Below are 21,278 nucleotides of genomic sequence, written 5' to 3' on the forward strand. Positions count from 1 at the left end.
GAGGTTGGTCCTCCAAAACTACTAACACAATATTCTACACCGATTCTATCGCATGGCACTTTCAGTGGTGGCCGCAATTTCGCTCATTGTCCTTAGTTTCTGAACGAGTGTGCGTGACTGCTTTGAGCAAATTTTTTAAAACCAAAAAGTCTGTACGAAGTCCCATAGGCTATATGATAGGCAAAAGATAGTATTTCATTCAAGCTGACGATGAGGATAAAATGTATTCAAAAATATTGGGTTATTACGACCCACAGTTAAATCTAAATGATGTTTTGATATTGGAATAGAAAAATCGAGCTTCCAAGTTATCACGCTCAGAGCTATCAACCACAACCGGACACGAGGACATCAGAATAAACCAACTGCTTCTGAAAATTCAAAAAGGCTGACGGCCGAACTGAACCTCAGTAAACAATGACTTGCTTTCAACAAAGTTTGCCGCTTACCAAAGTTTCTCCCTGATTCAAATCTACCTCAATGTGCCACAACCAGCTATATAGCTTGGAGATACAAAACAATAGAACTAGTTTTCGCATCAGAATAGATTCGTGTTTTTTTAGTTGAACCCAAGTCAGTAATCAAATACAAAAGCATTTTTCTTTAGTTTATAATATCGAAAGAGTCAACAAAAAAATAACGACGGGTGGATCAAAACCAAAACAAAAGTGAAAAATAGGAATAATAATTAGGAATAAGATAAGGATAATAATAACAAGTCAGGCCTAAAATACTATAAGGAATGGAACTCAAAAATACAAAGGCAAAAATCAAACAAACGAAATACGAGGCATGCTCGACGCGGCATAATTCAACGATAAATTTATGACGACCGACACAAAAGTTGGGAGAAACAAAAAAAGGGAAGTGAAACATTTCGGAACAGCGTAAGAAAAGGACCAGCCCCTGCCATCGCGGAACCAATTTGACTTTTGAGATGACAAGTCTTCTGTCCCGGTAAGCATTGAGACAGATTTAAAGTACGTATGTATACAAGTCTGGAGGTGGGCATTGAATTATTCATGAACATGTCTGTGAAAGCAAGCAGACTCCATTCAAAAATTCATTGCAAATCGATTGACATGAACCTAAAAAATTTAAAATTTGTGTGAAAATTGTTGAGGCAATTGTAAGTCAGTATTGCCATATCAGTCCGAGACAAGGATATACAAATATCACCGGTTCTTATATTATTGTTCAAGCGTTGGCGGTCGAAATATTGTTACTACATCTAAAATGGTAATAAAAATACCAGAAATCAAAAAGGGTGCGGATAAAAGTGAAGTGAGAAGGCTTAATAAAAAAAAAGCCATAAAAATTGGATTTCGGAATTGATATACTATATTTCTATTTACAACAATATAAAAAGATTGGATAATGAGTAGACAATCACGCATACTTCTGTTTTATATGACAATACATCGAATAGCAGATGACGCCATATGAATAACAACAACACATGATTATCAGCTATAAATATCTAATTACTTAAATGGAATTTTCTATGTTAAGTCGTTACAGTAGATTACTACGTTTACATGTAATAATCCACATAGTAGGATTGAGAATAAAGCTAGTCATCCTCGCCCACAGTGATTATTTCATACTAAACAATCTGTAGATGGTGGCTTCTTTACGTTGGCCATGGAAAAACCGTATCAACTATTACGTTAAGTACAGCATAGGAAAACAAACAAAAAATAGCACAAAAAAGACAGTGTCAAAGTCGATGGCCATTAGAACACGGCGTCGAATTTCAAAATGCAAATTTTAATTAATTTCCGTATTACATTGTAAGGGTGGCCAACTGTGCTACGATTGAAATTGATCAACATATAATTTATACAGTGGCAAAAAATTGTTTTGATCATTTTTTGGTTTGTATTATTAGAGAAAATTATGTTTGCTTACCATTTTACTAGCAAGCCAAAATTGAGCTTAATAGCGGCGGAATGATAATCATTATCATGTTTTTGTACTTGACTCCAGTATATAAATAAACGTATATAATTTGCCAAGTTGAAATTTCAATGCTGAGAATATAAAATTCCCAGCGTAATGGTAACTTACAGACACGACGAATGCTGAATTTAACGCATTCTGTCAGTGCTTTGGCATTGAAATCGATAACATGCCGCTTCAGTCGATGCTAATTGAATAATATAGAAATATTAGAATAACAAAGTCGGATTTGATCCAAAATATTTTGGCAAATCGTTGTTTTATAGTCATCAGATCAAGCATTTAGTACGATTAAAATTTGGTTTATGTGGTTACATTTGACCTCTTAAATCGGGTTAATGTAACTACGTGAAATTAAACTATTTCTTTAATCGGCTACTTGAATCTCAGTAGCGTTGGCGTCAGTCGTTGTGCAATAGTCAAATTTTCTACGTTTCAAAGACGGGTCTGTACTTCGGGGGACATCCGAAGTTGTCGCCGAAAACGCGGAACTAGGAGCTCGTGTGACGATGGGATCCACACTTGTTCCGCTTTTACTGAAACTGGTCAATAACCCACGAGGGACATGTACTGTAAGATTGAATTTTTTGGACGAGTGGTGGGATAAAACAGGCTGTTGTGCTTCATTTTGATGAGTTTGGGGGGTTAACCCCATAAGCGGAGTTTGCGGTGAATTGGAACACGACGACAACGTCAGACGTGTTAATGTCGGGGATGGTGTGGGGGTACGAGCATTTTCTAAATCATTCTTCGTTTTAGATGACAAATGGTGCAAAAGGGGTGTATCCAGGTGGAAATTTTCTTTGTCGCTTTCGCGTCTACCTGATGTATTTTCAGTGTTATCTGGTGATTTGGTATAAATCGCCGCCAAACTAGCATAAGGCAGTAAAGGGCAGCAAGTAGCCGGAAAGCAGCTCAAGTTCGTAGATTGTGCAACGTGGCTCTCTGTGATAGGTTGACTGGCAATATGGGTGGAATCGTCTTTGAGAGGCAAGATAGGTGCTTGATGAATTACATCAGCAAAATGAGTGTCGGTGACGCACGTACCGGGCATTTGCATATTATCAATACTACTATCACTGCCCGGTCGGCGCCTGCATTGTCCTAAAAAATCAAGCGTATTCGCGCTTTCGTCGTCCTTATTATTTGTAAGGATATCGTTTTTAGAGTTTGTTTCAACCTGGCAGGGTATCTGCTTCTCTGGTTCTGCATCAAGTTCGGAATTGCCTACTATATTGTCGTTGTAATCCACACCCGATTCTAGTGTAATCGTTGGTATGTCACTCTCGCTCAGATTCGACTGAGTACGTTCGTCGGATGATTTCATATCGTCCAAAGACTGACTGCTGCTGAGGCTAACTTCTTCTAAGGTAGTGACGTCATCAGCAGTAGCGGATAAATCACTGGTAGTACCGATACCGGAAGTGCAAGGGTCAGTAACAGCTTCGTATTCGGAAATAATTACTTCCGGTTTGTTAACAGCTTCGGCAGCAGATTCGTCATTCTTAATTTCAGTGAGAATCGGGTAAGCTGGTGCGTCTGTAATTTCTGACGGAGATTCGATACCAGAATCGCCGTTTGTAACCTTCGACCCGTCTTTTGTAAAAACTTCCTCGTCGCTTTGGGTTTCGTTGCCTCCATTTTCCAATCTCAAGGGTGTTTCTGGCGATGTTATTCCAGTGATCCATGGATGCGATATTGCATCTTTGGCGGTCATGCGGTCACTGTAGAAAAAAAAGAAAATTTTAAACTCAAACTCATAAGTCATAGTAATAAAAGAAATATCGGGTCCAATAAGCATCAAAGAGTAAAGTTTCTTTCCACGTTTTATTATAAATGTAGACTAGCTTGACATGTATTGTATGCAACTAACTGAACGTTTAATGCATCTTGTCCGTGCATTTTTATGATCCAAATCACACACAGACAAAGCTATTCAACCAACTTGAATGATTTCTGGCACACGCCTGCGACATGCGCGCTATACTCGTGACCGAATAAAAACAAACAGTTGAGTGTATGATTTAATGCAAAACACACATACCATGGCTGTCTCTGCAACATTTTCGTAATCAGATCTCGACACATTGGTGAGAGAGAGTCAAATAAATCGGGCGGAAATTCCAACATCGCTGTTGTTACGTTCATCAACGTTTCTTGTTTTGTGTCTCCCAAAAATGGCGAAACTCCAGTTAGCATTACATAGGTGACAACACCAAGTGACCTAAAAAATAATGCTATAATGTAAGTAACGATTAAAATGGAAGCATAATGAGCTAGACTGAAAATAAAAATAAAAAACTTACCAAATATCTGTGGAAGTGCTGATGGGTTCATAGTTCAAGACTTCAGGTGCTGGAATAAAAATAAAAATTACGTTAAACACAGACAAATAAGTATTTCAAATTGATATTAGGCAATCAGCATCTTCGTTGCCCAAATGGTCCTTAAAGCAAAAACATTTCAAATTATCCATAATATTGTAAGATATAGCCTACTGAGGTTTTTTTGTATGACGTACTTCCTACAAAAAGCCAGATAATAATAATAAACCGTTGTCCTAGTTTACGATAGCCTATTCGTCCATGAATATGATGAGTGTAAACTATATATGATAAAACATGTTGCAGTTCTAATAATATTACCAGATAAACTACAGGTACCTTAATCGCCAAGAATGTTTTTTTGGCAAAATGCCTCAATACTTATGAATCGAGACATACAAATAAACTTTTGTCATCTCTTACCAACATAATCAGGTGTCCCCAAAATCTCTCGAACTTCTAGTCCATGACAGATATATTTCGACAATCCGAAATCGACTAATTTAATATCAGTTTCAGGATGCGTCCCTTCCTTAGTGAGGAGTATGTTTTGAGGCTAAAAATATGGAAAAGAAAAATTAAATTTAACTTTGGTCTTTGTGATCCGATTGTTAAGAGAGTGTAAGGAGATACTTATTGGTGTAAAATAACTAAAGAAGTCTATATCTTACCTTCAAATCTAAGTGCACTATATCATTGTCATGTAAAAATGTCACTCCATCTAAAATCTGCATCATAAGTCTTCTTGATGCAGCTTCTGTGAACTGGTCTTTCACACCAACACAGTGATCAAATATTTCGCCTCCTGCCGCACTATAAAAAGCAAAAATTTGAAGTTAGCAAACAGTGAAGTATTCCATAACAAAGAAAAGGAAGGAATTATTAGCACCTTCCAAATTATCTTACCAGACCCAGAAAATAGATATTGTTTCAGAATGGAGCAGCGGTTCCCAATCGGGAGCTCCTACAAAGCAGTTAAAGGGGGGCAATGCTAGGTGCAAAACTGATTTTGAACACTTGACAAAAACTCCTCTGCTTGATAAGGTTATTTCACAGGGTGTTTTCACTTTGTTGGGCATGAATTGTTTGAACATAATGGGATTTGGAATCTACCAATCAAAACAACACAATAAATACTACTGGAGTGATAAACAGGGGGCCACGAGCTATAAAATATGGGCCCACTGGAATAGAGTATTGTCAAAATGAAGGAAAGTATAGAATGAAAAATGTTTTCAAAAAATATTTGCGCAGTATCAGAAACTTACTATTCTAAGATGAGGACAACTTCTGATGTTGTTTCATATACTCTGTGCAAGTTGATGAGATACGGATGTTTTGTGCTCATTTCAAGCACTGCAATTTCGTGAAAAATGTCAGGTGAGCAATCCCGGTTGTGACGTCGTTTCCTGATGCACTTGGCGGCAAATTGCTGACCGGTCGATTTCTCAATGCACTTCTTGACGACTGCAAATTTCCCCCTAAAAGTTGAAAAATGACATTTGAATTTGTAAGGCCATCATTCAACATTGGGCGAGCCAAACTTGGCCATGTATTAGGAGTCAAATGCATAACAAACGGAACATCAGCGAACACAAAATATCCATTTACACTTTTCTAGTACAATTTATAAAACCTTTCAGGCAGGCTTTTCCATACAATTTACTTCCAAAGCCTGCATGCCAATTTATTCTGAGTAATTACCACAGTCATTGCACTGCGGTATTGGTCATTTATTCTTTGGAGTATGAAATAATGTTTCCTGACATGGCGCACCACAACATCCTTCCGTTCTATACATGTGTATCATTCATGTCACTCATGTAGGTTTTGGCCTGAGGGTATAAATGGCCTGGTTCTATGCAGGGAACACGGTAGTCAAACAGAAATGAATATGTATTTATCCCAAATAAAACATAGGTTAAAGCGACGTACGTTTGAAAATTGAAGTTATTCATTGGTTCATATAGTTGGTACGCCAGCATGTATTAAAAAAGCGAATTACCACGAAAAAGGTAAACATAAACAATGCTGAGGTCATTCAATTTATTAGGAAATGATATGAACTCAGCGCCATCCAGTGCATGATTACCGGAAAACATGCTTAGTTAACAATTCGGCGAAAAGCCAACCCCTACGCGTTTCCGCCGTCTGCACTTTTTGGAAGTATTATTGAATTGGTCATTTTTGTTGGGTGCTGGTTTATAAGGTCATCTTATAAGCCCGAATTGGCCTAAGATTATTCACACGTAACTAAGGATTAACAGCTTTCTCCACCAAAAAGATTCAAAAAAAGGTTGACAACTATCGATGTGACAAGAAATAATTGGCAAAAAATTTTAAGCACACCGACAAATTGGATTTACTTTTACGAATTCCCTGTATTATTCAGGTAATAAAATTGCCACAAATCAAACCATCGGAGCAAAGTAGTACCGGTTGTCGACAAAAATACTTACCGGTACATTTAACGTCATCAAAAATTTTGAGGTGAATTTTAATGAGTGAATTAGATTTTTGACGCAGAAAAAGAAATAATACGTGTACAAGCCTGCATTATATTAAACAACTACAGGATATGTCGCGATAAGAAAACAATAAACACTTAGGATAGGAGTCTAATACTGAAAATATACGATTCATGTATGGTCGAATATACACTACTTATATATAGTATGTGAAAACTGGAAGAATTTGAAATAAAATCAAGGGTATGACGTCAAATCTCACGTTGAGAGGGTGCGTAAAAGTAATCGAAATTCCAACCGACTTGTAAGTGTGGTTTATTAGGGTAGACGTCGTGGTCACAACGAGCAATTTGCTATTCATATGAAACACTTGAAATTCCGGTTTTCGAGAGCTTGGGAATGGCGATTTTATAACAATATGGCACACAAAATAAATTTGGAAAAAGCTGGCTGAGACATTACACTTGCTTTCAATATAATATATAATATATAATAAAATTGAATAATTTGAATCGCGATGGTTGCTTTACATGGAGTTTCCTTCGTGACTAATATTACAAATCTAATAATAATTGATAAAAAAATTTGCAATTTAAAAATTAAAGTTCAAATGTACTTAATGCAATATTAAAAATATTAACGAAGGCCATATTTTTAATTTCTGCGTAAATTATGCGTCAAGTGGTGACGTCGCGGCGCCGACGTCACGAGTCGGACGTCCGGGACGTAATTTTGTTAACATTCCGGCAATTACTGAAAATATGAACAGCGTGATATGTCAGTACATACACTAAATTCTTAAATCTTTTAAAGTATTCCATACAAAAATGGCAACTTCACATAACGCTGATATCGTAAAATAGAGATCAAATCGGGTCGAGACGAAAATGGTAACACGAAACGCATATTATGAAATCTACATTTCGGTGGTGCCAACTATTTATAACACAGTCTCAAAATAAACCAAGATTATGAGGTATATGAAAAGGTAAATTTTCAAGTATATTTGAATAGGCGGAAAATAAAACGTTACCACATGGATCACGCGTATAAGACGAACAATGTCGGTTTTATCTTGAATTCTATATTTAATTTGAAAACGAAAATTAAAGTGAATTCCCCTAAAATAAAAAGCGAAAGATGTTACTTTACATACAAGCTGTTTAACTCTACTAGTTAAAAAATTTGCGGAATTGAAATCATGGTTCAGATACTTTGGTAAATGGATCCACGCAAAATTTAAACAAAATGTGATATTGAACATCATCCTCTCTCATCTCTTAATATGTTAGTCTAGTTGAGTCACCAAGAAATAGCACTGTTACATGCAATGTTTGATGACATTTTGCAGTCATATGGCAACAATGCCACGGTAAGTGTGGAATTCCTTGAATACATAGACCATCCTAATATTTTACGTAAGTATTTAGCAAGTAAATATTCATTACGTAGACGATGAGGTATTACATCTGTTCTCATGGATCGGATTTCGAAACTATAGAATAGACATCTGGTTAAAAATATTGTGGGATATAATTAGAGCAAGCAGGTACCAGCTATGGAGAAACCCCAAGACGGATGACGAAATACCTCAAAGTGGAAAATTGGACACAGGGTTCATGCTATTGAGTTTTACAGATACAATCCATATGTAGCACATAATGCACAAATTGTAAGAAGCAAGATGTGGAATTCTATCAGTCTGGTGGTAGAGATCACTCGCTAACAGTCCATGTGGTTTTAATTGAGAAAATGAGTCAGTAAAAGATGTTTTTCAACTTTCATGTGTTCACCGGGGGTACAGATGTTCCCCTACAAACCACACACCCGCTATGTCCATAAAACGATATTTTTGACACTTATCCGGTTATATCCAGTTGTCGTTCAGTTTTGAATTTGGGTACGGGCTATGCCATATGATCCTCCGGTTATTACTTGAAAGTTTGAAAACCAAAAAGACAAACTCTCGGTATAAGATGTTAGGTAACTCTAAACATACCCCTATGTTCTTACCGGATACGATCAAACTTATGCATGAACTCGAGATTGGACTAATGCCGAAAAGCAAGTTCCCAGTCAGATATAGTATATGACATAATATTACAACATTGCCATTTGTCAATAGACAGTCTGTCATATTATTTCATTGGCTACATTCCACAATGTATATTGAATCTATAGAAAGCGTCATGGAGAGGGCATTCCTCATTAAGCGGCGTCAGGAATGTATGTTACATATTGTCGAATACTCAAAATTTTATTGTTTCAATATTCGTATTGTGTCTGCGTACCCTTAATGAATATACTCGACGCGGATACAAACAACAAGGGCATGTGATATCGCTTGTATACTCGTAATTATAACATGTGAGAAAGTGTACAATACGTAATTCACACAAACAATTACAATATTCACTTCCCACCCTATACCGATATAACGATACCCCCATTAAGGACTTTCTAGGGTCAAACAAGACAATGAGAACTTCTTAGTTTATCGACACATTGTTGTATTTTACTACTGTAACAAACGTGCCATTTTCGGCGAGGTTTAAACGAACGACTAAAGATTGCGAATATTTCTGCAGTCAAAACATTCGTTGGCCTGGAAAAATGAATATTAAACTATTTCAAATGAATTTATATTAAAATGGAACATGTTTAAAAAGAATACGTAGAACGTTTATTCAATATAGATTAAATTTAGAAATGCAGAAAATTTGAAGATAACAAAACCGTATAATAAATTTCATAACGATTTGAATAATTGAGTCGTTTTGGACATGCAAAAATCATGAGAAACTGCTGATTTGTGGAAATTATGAAACTATAGAAAACGAAGTTGAAAACCTACGACTCAATGGAGTCAATGAATGAGACTTGAAAGATAAGTGCAATAAAAAATGACGTTACTAGTATACACGCAAATTTGGTAGTAATGAAATTTGAAAACTTTAACATCCCAAGATTATACTAATGGGCACGGTAAAACGTACATTGAAGGAAATTCAAATAAACAACGTCAATTTTTGTGTGAAGTAAACACAGTGCAGGTGAACGCACAGAAGAATCAACATGGTGTTCAAAATAGCCCTCAAGTCCGGTGACGTCCAGTTTTGAAGGACCCTCGATGACATCAATCTTAAATCTACTTTGAAAACGTCACGCAAATATGACTTATGGGGATAGGCTACTCTAACTGTGGATGTACCGTTAAAACTTTCCAAATATATGATTTAAAACTGGGTCTTGCGCTAAAGTTTTATTTTTCTTGACAAACATTGAAAAACTGCTTATCACCGACTGTGAGGTGTGCGCAAATGATCAATCGTCCCTATTAGAACAATATTGAGATTAGTTCATAGCATATATAATAATATATTGTGCAGATCTTGTGCAGATGCCCTAAAAATAAATCCGTTGTCCCTATGACAGATCAATAGCATTCATTGGCGATTGGGTCCATATATTCACCCATACCCCTATCCGTTATTTAAAATAAATTCCTAGTTTCTAATTTTGAAAATGCGACTTTGTATGAGTATGCAATGGCAATGTACAAAACACGAACAGCATTGCTCAATGATTGTCCTGATATAAAGTATAAACTCATTATCCTCGTTCGAGTCACCAAAAAAACAACTTATCAAATTCCTGACCGACGATTCTCCTAGTTTTATGAAGCGGCTTATGTTATGAAGGTAAATAAACGTGACTACGAACGTTAAATTTCAACACAATAAACCTAATAACATGCTGAATATGAAATAGGTTTAAACCTCAAATTTAAATTCCAGAGGCTCCTATTTACAGTCAATAAATTGTATAATATTATCGTATTTTATGTTGAGAATTGGACGATGTTTGCAGATGATAGTCGTAAACCATGAAAATACGTCAAAATTCCTAATAATTTCTAATGGATTTAAAATGCGAAAAGGAGGGATTAGAAAAAACATAACAAGATAAAAAAGTGGTTCTCATGAATTTCAGATTCAAAAATCATGTCAATCAACATCGAAATGTTACTCCACAAAATTCGTCAAATAATATATTTTCGTTTTTTTCAATGAAAAAAAAAGTGTGTCAAACATAAAATCTACGTACAAGAGTGAATTCCATGTTCAAACTATACCACGATGCGAACTGGATTAAATATTCTGTTTGAAGTTATGAATAATCGGATCATGGAGCTGTTAGGCGGTCCTCAAGCGCCAAATCGTACTTAACAAAGCTAAAGGGTCTTTATGGATGCATAATCACGGTTACAGAGAACAAAAGTATTATAAACAATAAGTGATAATAATAACAAAACTGTAATTATCAATCTCTTGAACTAGTAAGCCACAAACCCGATATTAAACACTTAATAACCCCTAAATCAGCCGCTTTTTGAAGTCTGGAAAATTTATGGTCTACTTCACACGCGTCAGACTCGATGGGAAATTTTCAAATCAAGATATATATCTGACTTTTAACACAAACCCACCCAGTTTGAAATATCCATATAAGGTATTTTTTGATTTTATTATCCGTCAACCAAAACGCCGCGGGGTTCCTGGTGTATGACGTCATTTGTAACGCTCAATGGCGCCAAACTAAAGTGAAAAAGCATTTTTTAAACAAAAATAGATTCATTACTTTAGCGGAAAAGCTGTAAGAATTTTAGACCAATTTTCAGGCGACCATTTGGCCGTAATAGAAATAGTTGTATAAACATTGAACAATAGCGCTTTACGACCAGAAAACGTACGTACAATGCGTGAGTTATATGAAATAATAAAAGCTGTATATTACAACGTAATAAACTGACATAGAATACGCACAATAACCGAATAAAGTCTGGCCAGAGCCGAAAAATAAATACCGTAAATTGGTAACTGTAACGTACATATAATACATATGAGCAACAATATGCAAGGGTATGCCAGGTCATACTGTCATATGTTTTTACGTTACGTCACTGTAAGATCACATTCTTAGAAACATGTCGTTAACCTTAAGCTACTATCGTTATTGAAATGCTACTTTATATTGTCACCTACTATTTGCTATGTACTTAGAAATATCGATTTATCAACAATTAACATTATCAGTGATAATAGCATATTATTTGGCGATTGTATAAGTTCCGAATTCGTGGAAGGTTAATGCAGTTTGTGAACATATTATGATACGCTACGAAAACGAAACTTATTTCTTCTGAATTCGCTAATTGTCAAATAAAATATGCATTAATTTCAAACTGTTAATTTGCTAATTCTAGAAATACCAAATCAAGATAACGAATTTTTTTTTGTGGTACAATCAAAGGGCATTTAGTTCTCGAAATTGTTATACGAAAAAACTATTACTGTTATTATTTTGCTTTCGAACACTAAATGATGTTCATAGGGTTTATTTCATTTAACGAAATACGAAAATAACAAAGCAAGAACGCAATTAAGACTATGAGTATGATTTCAATTTTTTCATAGTAAGATGTTTTCATTACTAAAATATATGCGTTAATCAAATAACAATTTCAATACTAATATGCTATATATGTCAAAGGTAGCGTTTAAAAGACGTTATTGGTTATTGATTGAATAATGTACATGGTATAAGTTGTATCGAATGAAAATGATTGGAAAACATATTACCAGACATCCTATAAGTTAATTATAATGAAATTGCGTCGGCGTTGTCCACTCTAAATGACTCAATAGTATGATCATATTTTAAAATTTATGATAATATTTGTCTAGCTATTGTTAATCAATTACACATATGTATATGCAATTTAATACACGATATGCGTTTTCCAAACTGGTTTTTATACTCATTCCAGGGTAAAAAGGCGATGAGATGACTTGAAGAATATTGCGAATGGCCTCTCGTCGTGATTGGGTATAAGAAGCCTAGGCAATGTCAATTTTTGAATTTATTTCGGGCAAATGAAGTCTTAGTCATGTATTGTTTGAACACATTACGCAGAACACAGAAATGGGAGTAATCACTTCCGTTTTTTGGCGGAGGAGTTCAAAATGTTAGGAAAATTAATACGCGCAAATGGATTGTATACCAGTGACACTAAAATGTCTCATTTCGTTTCCCCATTGGGCCACCGCTTTCTATCAGTCGTTGCGAAGCGGAAGAGACTTCACAATAGCAAAAATTAAAGGCATTGTTAATAATCGCGACTTGCCATCTGTTAACGTTAACAATGAAAAAATGGCCAGAAAGTGGATATGAACAAAATAGAACGGAATGAGAGGATACATATCTAAATATTAGTTCAGTAGATCACAATAGGGTGCGACTAACGCTGTACAAACGACACATGTCACGCAAACCCGGAGATTTTGTGCACGTCTCTTATCAAGCACGGGCACGTAAACCTACAAACATGTTCAACCATGACGGGTTCGATTAAAATGATACAATTTCAAAGTGAAACAACGTTTGCCTGGTCGCAGTATCACGTCTGGATTGTCACATCCGGATTTTAAATCAACTGTGCTGTGGTAATTCGGTTTATGGCAATGTTTGATATACATACATGCACATAGACGCAATGATAAAAAATTATATACAAAATGTGTCACGTCACGTTCAGGGCGGTGTCGCATACAGCTTCACATTAAATTGATGGATGGTATAGCGACTTATATGACAACAGCAACCAAGCTTGTTATATGTCGATATAGAACAGAATAGTCAACAAAGCAATGAACGCAATCAGCAAACGCTACACCAAGTGCGGGGTATTGCATTACATCACCTAAATGCGCTTTTTAATGGTAGCTCAGATTTGAATGCTGGAATATATAAGTCAAAAATCGAAATATCGTGTATAGTTTCACACAGAATTAAAGTAATGATTGACTAATTCTATAAACAGTTGGCCATGATCTTAATTTAGATTAAATTCGCGATACCGTGGGATTTACCAAATGAAGTTAAATTGACTAGCTTTTTATACAGTACATTAATCAATTTTGAAGGCTTCAAAATGTCAGTCTTCCCGTAAAAACCAAAATCTCACCTTCCGATTGTACTTTCAACTGTGAAGTCGTTTGTCCATGACGTATTTCTAGTTTCCGTTTTAATTGCCGACGACGTAGACCCAAGTCGGCATGGCGACGTCACTCCAAAAGACGAAGATCTTCTGCGTAACGCCATTGCGTGGCGTGTGTCACCGTCTGCCACTTGTAAACTTTATGTTATTGTATCGAACTATGTAGATGTCAATAGTCAGTTATACAAAATGTTGCAAACGCGTTGCTCCACAGTCGATGATTCAACACACGGTATTCTTGTTCGGCAATAACCAAGCGGATATGACGCGGTTTAGGGTGTATTTAGATTGAAGTGGTTGAACGAAGCTAGAACTGCAATATGTCCTTCTAATTCCTGGGTACCAGCAGTTGTTTAATGCAATGTGTGAGTACTGCTAATTGTTTTACGGCAATTCAATAAATTATATAATAAATATATCTTGAATTTACAATATATTACATTAAAGGCACTAAAATAAAAATAAATGTGTTAAAATTTTAAAAATACAATCGTCATGTACACAAAATACAACCGATAAACACTAAACCATAACCTAACTGAATAGATTATAAAGAATCCCAACACAACTTTCTGCAGTACATCCATATGTAAATAACTCCCAATGTTTTCAAATTCTCGAAATATAATCCAAACTATATTTTATGGTGACCAGTCTATTATTTTTACAAGTCTATCCACGCGTACAAATTAAGGCGCCTTCACTCAAAACTGACGGAACAAATACACGACACTCCTTTGTTGAATGTTTATGCTGGACAAATCCCCAGCGACAAGCGTCTTTGTAAAAATATCTGGGTGCTTTACGATTGAAAGTCATTTTTGACTTTTCTTATTTATATAAGTAAGGGGGAGGTATTGTCGAAAGGTACATGTCGCCGCTCGTTGTATATATTGTACACAAATCGCTCTTTGGACGGTTTCTTTACTTCATTGTTCTATATCTTGCAGTGTCTTTTATAGTAAACGTATCGCGTTACCTTAGCTACAAAAGCTTTCAATATTTTAGAAATTAAATCGCTAGCCTGAGCTCCAGTAATCAATTAACTGGTATGCTTTGAATCAGAGGTACAACCGTACAATACGACCGTCTTTTAAAAAAAAAGCATTTTATCAGTAACATATATGACCCGTGTATTAGTGTAGCGTCGGAATGAGATCAAATTACGTACCTAAATAACATGGCGGGATTGATTACAGATACATTCAAAGAGACAGTATGTTGAATAGAAAAAAGGTATCATATGGTGCAACTCCGACACATTATACATTACAAGCTAAGGTAAGCAAATTTATAAGTTGATGTTACGTGTTGTAATAAGTACAAACAGCATTTTAACAAGACTACTGAAGTACTGGTATATGATACTGTTTCATCCAAACCAAACACGGTTTCAACGTTTCAACACAATAATAGGTTGGAAATACAAAACCAAATACGAATGGTTGTAATTAGTAAGAACACAAAAATAGTACAAAAATGACCACCCAGAACTGACTTCGTTCAAAATAGAACAGATATTTTGATACGTTCACAAAATACCCCTGGTGATGTTGTTGAACCTGAGCTAATCTGCTACCCTGATATTGCAATGGGGAAATATGAAATAAAAACCCGGGGAAAGACGAGTCATTCAAGTTAGAATTACCAATAATATCCCATACAGTCTACAACCGACAAAAAGCCCTATTGCCCATCAAATAAATTGTACCTAACAAAAATATGATAAACCTATCAATTCTTGAGACTGAATTAAATACAAATCTGATAGCCACGTCAACTAAACACGCTGCTTTTTCCCGGTGACCTAAACAGGCAAATGCCAAACAAATGGCCGTCCGTCGTCGGGGATTAAATCTAACGGGCGTGGGCAGTAATGCTCGGAATTTAAAATGATTGAGAAAATTATTACTACTCTTACTATTATGATTGGTGTTATCGCGACCGACATCTGCACGTCGTCGCTGCTGGCAATCAACTCAACCATTATTCCAGGCGCAAAACTAAATAAAACACGTTCTTGCACTTTCTAAACGGCTTTCAGTAATGTTAAAGACGGTTAACGTAAATGAAATGTCCAGTAAATCGTAAGTCGTCTATTTTAATGACAAGCATTGGTTGAACAGCTCATTAATAACCTGTCATGCGTCTGTCTGTTTTAACTCAATATATCAAACTCGAGTCTCAAGCATTGTTTGTAGGTTCACGGCGTCCTAAAACGCATTCATACGCTACTCGACTAAACTATACGGCGTCTATGGTTGGAATAAACACAAATGAGGTCTCAATCACGCACGCGACACGGTTTTAGTCATAAAAATGACGTCACAAAAATGTCTGCCCACACCTCAGAAAATCCTATTAATGTCAAATTAGCATACCAAAAGCCTTGTGTCAAGAAATGCATCACTATAAAACATTAATTCACTAAAATAATTACCGGTATTTGAAATCCATGATACGTAGTCAATTGCTTGCATTTAACGCTTATTACCTGTTTCTTGTTCGATTAAAGTGCATATAAAATGTTATAGTCACCTCGCTTCCTCGTTTATAGACCAAAACTAAATATAATAAATTCAAATAAAGAAACAATCAGGTTATCAACGATCAACATGATGTACTATTAATAAAACGTTAATTGAATAGGCCAATTTTCGCGTATCTAAATACGACCTGGCAAAGAAGCAATTAGTATCGGCTGATCAATAGTTTTTCAAAAACAGTTCAGTACAATTGTGAACTTTTTATTTGACATTTTGATGGATAGCGGACAACGTGAACATATATAATTTTACTCGTATTAATCGTTTAGAAAAATAGCCTTATTGGGTTATTTTTCTGTTTTTTTTTTTTGAAAGACTTGCAACCAACCAACCAACTTTTTTTTGAAGAACCCGCAAACAACCAACTTATCATCGAGTTCAAATATATAAATTCGTGATCTTTTTGATTAAGCGGATTGGACAACATAAGAAAGAAGATACCAGAGTCTAGCAGCTTTGAGATTTGAATTCAAGAAAAATTACATATTCCGTACGTCGAGTATTCTACAATGATCATCGATTGAGAACACCATACTGCTTCAAAATTAATCTATCATTGGTGTTAACTGTAACTCCACTTTGACCAGACCTATAGCATGGTTTCAACATAAAATATACTAATTATTTCCGTTACTATGGATTATCATATAAGATCATACAAAACAAATACCTCGATTTCACGTCTGGGATATGATTCTATCACTAACTAAAACTAACTACTTTGGATGCATATATAGACGCGAAATGAAATCCTCAGTCTGAGTCTTCCCTATCACATCAAATCTGTCAAATGAAATAATCAAGCTGTACTTCGACTGACAATAAAGTTAAACTGGAGACAACTCATTTCATTAGAAGTATCTTGAAGAATATAAAAGTCGTCAGACAAATAAAGGAACCGAGCGGAGTCATTTTACTGCCATTTGATGAGTAATAATTATGGTACGTGAACACTGTAATAGAATACACTTTTGGAGCTAATGGTCCATATATGTTTTGAAAACGTCTCATGTCTGTGATTGAAGTCCCCTTGAGCATAAATCACTTCCCTGTTACAATTTGAGGAAGCCCGTGACGGTTATTCGCTAACCAAGCATAGCGGTTTGGGTGATCGGCTAAACTTTGCTGAATACGTAATCGCCAGGTCAGATTTTGTCGAAAGAGAAATTTTGTGAAAAATATGTAATTTGAATAGTCTGTCAAAACTGTTCATGGAAATTGCGTGCTGTATTAGCGGCTGAAGATGGGCAAGAACAATTTCCAACTGACTGGCGTATGGATGACAAGTAAAAACAAAATTTGAACAAAACGTTACAAATAAGAAATCATCAGCTGACTTATCCGAATAGTTAAGTGTGCTCATAAAACCTAATCCTACATTGCTACATAGTCTAAAAGTATTCTACATAGAACACCAAGTTTGCCACAACATAGAATCTGATTTAATTTCACAAAATATTTAAATGAATAGCTAAAACCTTACGATAAAAACCTTCAAAATATAAGCAAATTTATTTTTCCATCTGACGAAATTCTCTATTACCGATCTTACCTTTCAGATGTCTACCCAAACACACATTGTACTGCTAATAATGTATCAATGTTCACCACCAAAAGTATAACACTCTATGCTGTGGATAGAATATTTATGACTAAATCTCCCGTGATATTCTACACCTGATATACACAATAATGCGTTTCTCTGGTAACCTTAGCTAAAAGTAGAGTATTTCTCAAAATCGGTTCAATGATTCCGTGATTCAGTCAACATACGTCGTATTACATGACAATGGTACCGTTAACTTACTAATTGTGCAATGAAAAGATTTATTTTCTTAGAAGTACCGGTGATTATGTCACGCAACACGTCACAGGGAAAGAAAATGAATAACGCATCAATGGTAAATTGGTAATAGACTTTAACGCCCTGAATATTCGTGACGGTGAGGATTGCCCTATTGAATGTAAAATTAGGAATAAGTTGTATATATCGACGTAATGCACAAAAATAAGATGTTCAAAGAATTTCAAAATGTTTTAAATTGCAAAGTGAATTTATCGATTCCATATATAGTCCGTTGGCCCCTACGGATGTCTTGATTAGGGTAAAAAAAAATTGAATAAACACTGATTGAAATAGAATATATCCGGTTTAAGATATATTGAGAACTGAATTCATAACAAAACTGGAATAGTATAACGAGACCTCACGAACAACTACTTATATTGAAGAAATGACTTAAACCGAGTTCAATGAGGAGAAATCGTACAAATTCAAAACCGCGACCCTGAGTGACAGCGATGATATAGAAAGGTGTTTGGATCAATTACTTAAATTTAAGCAAAATTGAATGCAAAAAAATCGGAAAAATCCAGTAAATTTTAGATGAAAGCATACGAACATTCAGTCTTAAATACTTGTCCTCTACATTTAGGCCCTTACGGATAGTTTTAATTATTCATTACTCATAAACTACCTAAATCTCATAATAACCTGAAATAAAAAGCAACAACAAGATAAAAAGAAATAAAATCTCAATGTATTTTATATTACCAGTGTTAATAAAAATATTGCAATTGCTTGATATATTCTTACATGTATCTTCTATATACATACTCTTCTTATGAAATTAACTTTAGAAATGCAAAGACATTTATAGCCTTTAATTGGAACGACAACACTAGTTCGATGTTCACTAATTTGCGGGCGTGAAATTCCCAATTTACGGTAATCGTTTTATAGCGTGTAGCGTTACAACTATATACATCGTGAGTTCAATACATTAACGGTGAACGAACTAAAACGAAAATATATTGAATTCCTTTTACCAATACGTGCCAATAAAAGAACCTGAAACTCATGAGCAAGAGATCGAAAAGTAAACTCTTTAAATTATTCAAAAGGATAGAAAACAAAAACGAAGCAAAAAGGACCAGTTCGTCGGAAGTTATAGCAGGCATGTACAAAATGAATCGAATATTCCAATACATTCGAAATTAGATATATTCGATGTAGTAAATTCATGATTTCAGAAATAATATAGAATATTTTCATTTGAAAATGTCTTTTCATGCATTTATTATTTTATGATAGACAAAAAACTTCTGACAGAGTAAAATATAGAATACTAATTAAATCTATGTTTTTCTTAACTATTCTACAAAACCAACTTTAATTTCTACTAGTTTACAATTGTGTTGAAGAATTTATCTTTAGGAACAGACTCATTACAGAATATATTTGACATTTAATATTCGACTATTTTAGAATGAATTTGGAATACTGAATTATCAGATTTTTGGCATCGCTGGACCTACGCCTGTGTGCTACAGTAACTAAAGGAAAAGACATTACATATGTTCTGATCAGAAATTATATTTGAGAACAGGTGTCACTACTATACAATTGTAGATGATGTATAAAAGAAGCAGATGACTCTTTATTGGGGGTGACTGTGGTATTATTTCCTCTCCCCGAAGTGGGATTCATAATTACTAAAATACACCGTGCGACTGTGGGCGAACGATTGATTTTTCTTGATGGAACAAAGAATTCGGATTAATTGCTGTTCAATTATGCTAGTTCGGTGAAAGGTCACAACAACAGTCGCGTGTCATCCTATTAATTACTGAAAGTTGGTCAATTTAAACACCATGAGATGGTAAATTAGTCCGTAAAATTGGAACGAACTTAATGCCTTTTACGACACAAGAGAGAAAGAACGATTCCTGTTAGAGATATCTTAGACTACTTTACGATTTCCGTTCGCTATCTCAAGCACGTTAGTTTTTATTAACACTAAAACGCAGTAAGAATTTATTATGTTCAAAGTTGAGAATGACAATTGGCGATCATCTAACCCGGTTTCAAAAGTTCAAACCAAAGCTAAGATGACAGTCGGCAATTATTGCCGTCCTGGGTGGTTAATAAAAACCGGAATGTTAACAGTTAGTTGACCTCATAGAAACAACCCAAGAATCGAATTGGCAATTACCAGTAGTTTAATGTACCGGTATATGCGTAGTATCTTGATAAGAGTGGCCGGTGGAACTTTTGCACGTCCCACCATTTTTCCAAAATTTTCCTTGCGAATTTTACTGCAACAATTGTGTAAAGTTTTATACCTATTCTAATTGAATACACAAATAGCCCAACCTACAATCACAACCATGCTTCAACTGCTCACGAGAAAGTACCTACCTAAAGAGCATCTACCTGCCTTTGTCTCTCGATTTAACATCATAAAAAATTTACACACAAAACCACACGAGATAATCCAAAAACAAAATGCGCTTCGCTATAGAAGCGCCCGAGTCTTGAAGCATAACAGGTGAAAACTAATAACGAGAAAGTCCATCCTGGGAGGTTATTATATAGTACGAGTACGAAACCTGCCGGAAATTCGTTTCCGTACACCTGTAATAATCGAGGACAAAGGTTTATTTAATTAGGGGCGTAATAATTATTATGAACGCGTGTTCGATATTCGTTAAAACAGATAATGATAATCGAAAAACAAATAATGACCGTACAAATAAAATCAGTTCTGACATCTGCGATTCATCAATTTCCTATATTTCACTAATTATGAATAGATAAGCAAACCGGCTTCAACAAAACTTGGATTAGAATATTAGTATTATTTCATAGTTTAAAATAGCAAAACTAGATACAAATGAAAGGAGACGCAATTTATTAGTTCGGGAACAAATGAATGTCTTCAGAAATCTTGATATCGAAATTTTTGGTCAAATTTTAAACTAAACGAAATCAGGATTTCTTCTTCATATTCCATGTAAATGAACTACTGTATTTTTCAACGTAAAATTTCCTTTTACTAATGTGCAAAAATAAATTATGTCGAATTCAGTAGAATGCCAAAATATTTAAACATGAATCAATATATTCTTTCAGCAA

The 21,278-nt window shown here is 35.1% G+C and overlaps 1 protein-coding gene across 1 annotated transcript; it reads right to left on the reverse strand.

Annotated features, from left to right (window-relative positions):
- Positions 1-1,768: 1,768 nt before the first annotated feature.
- Positions 1,769-15,496, reverse strand: LOC120337277 (uncharacterized). The gene is made up of 7 exons (XM_039405011.2): positions 13,782-15,496; positions 5,555-5,767; positions 4,958-5,099; positions 4,710-4,842; positions 4,269-4,317; positions 4,007-4,186; positions 1,769-3,686 (listed from the first exon to the last, which is right to left on the reverse strand). The coding sequence occupies exons 1-7, from the start codon at positions 13,916-13,918 to the stop codon at positions 2,330-2,332; spliced, it is 2,211 nt and encodes a 736-aa protein (XP_039260945.2). The 5' UTR covers positions 13,919-15,496; the 3' UTR covers positions 1,769-2,329.
- Between the last annotated feature and the right edge of the window lie 5,782 nt (positions 15,497-21,278).

Source organism: Styela clava, chromosome 10, assembly GCF_964204865.1.
Source record: "Styela clava chromosome 10, kaStyClav1.hap1.2, whole genome shotgun sequence".
NCBI classification, from domain to species: domain Eukaryota; kingdom Metazoa; phylum Chordata; class Ascidiacea; order Stolidobranchia; family Styelidae; genus Styela; species Styela clava.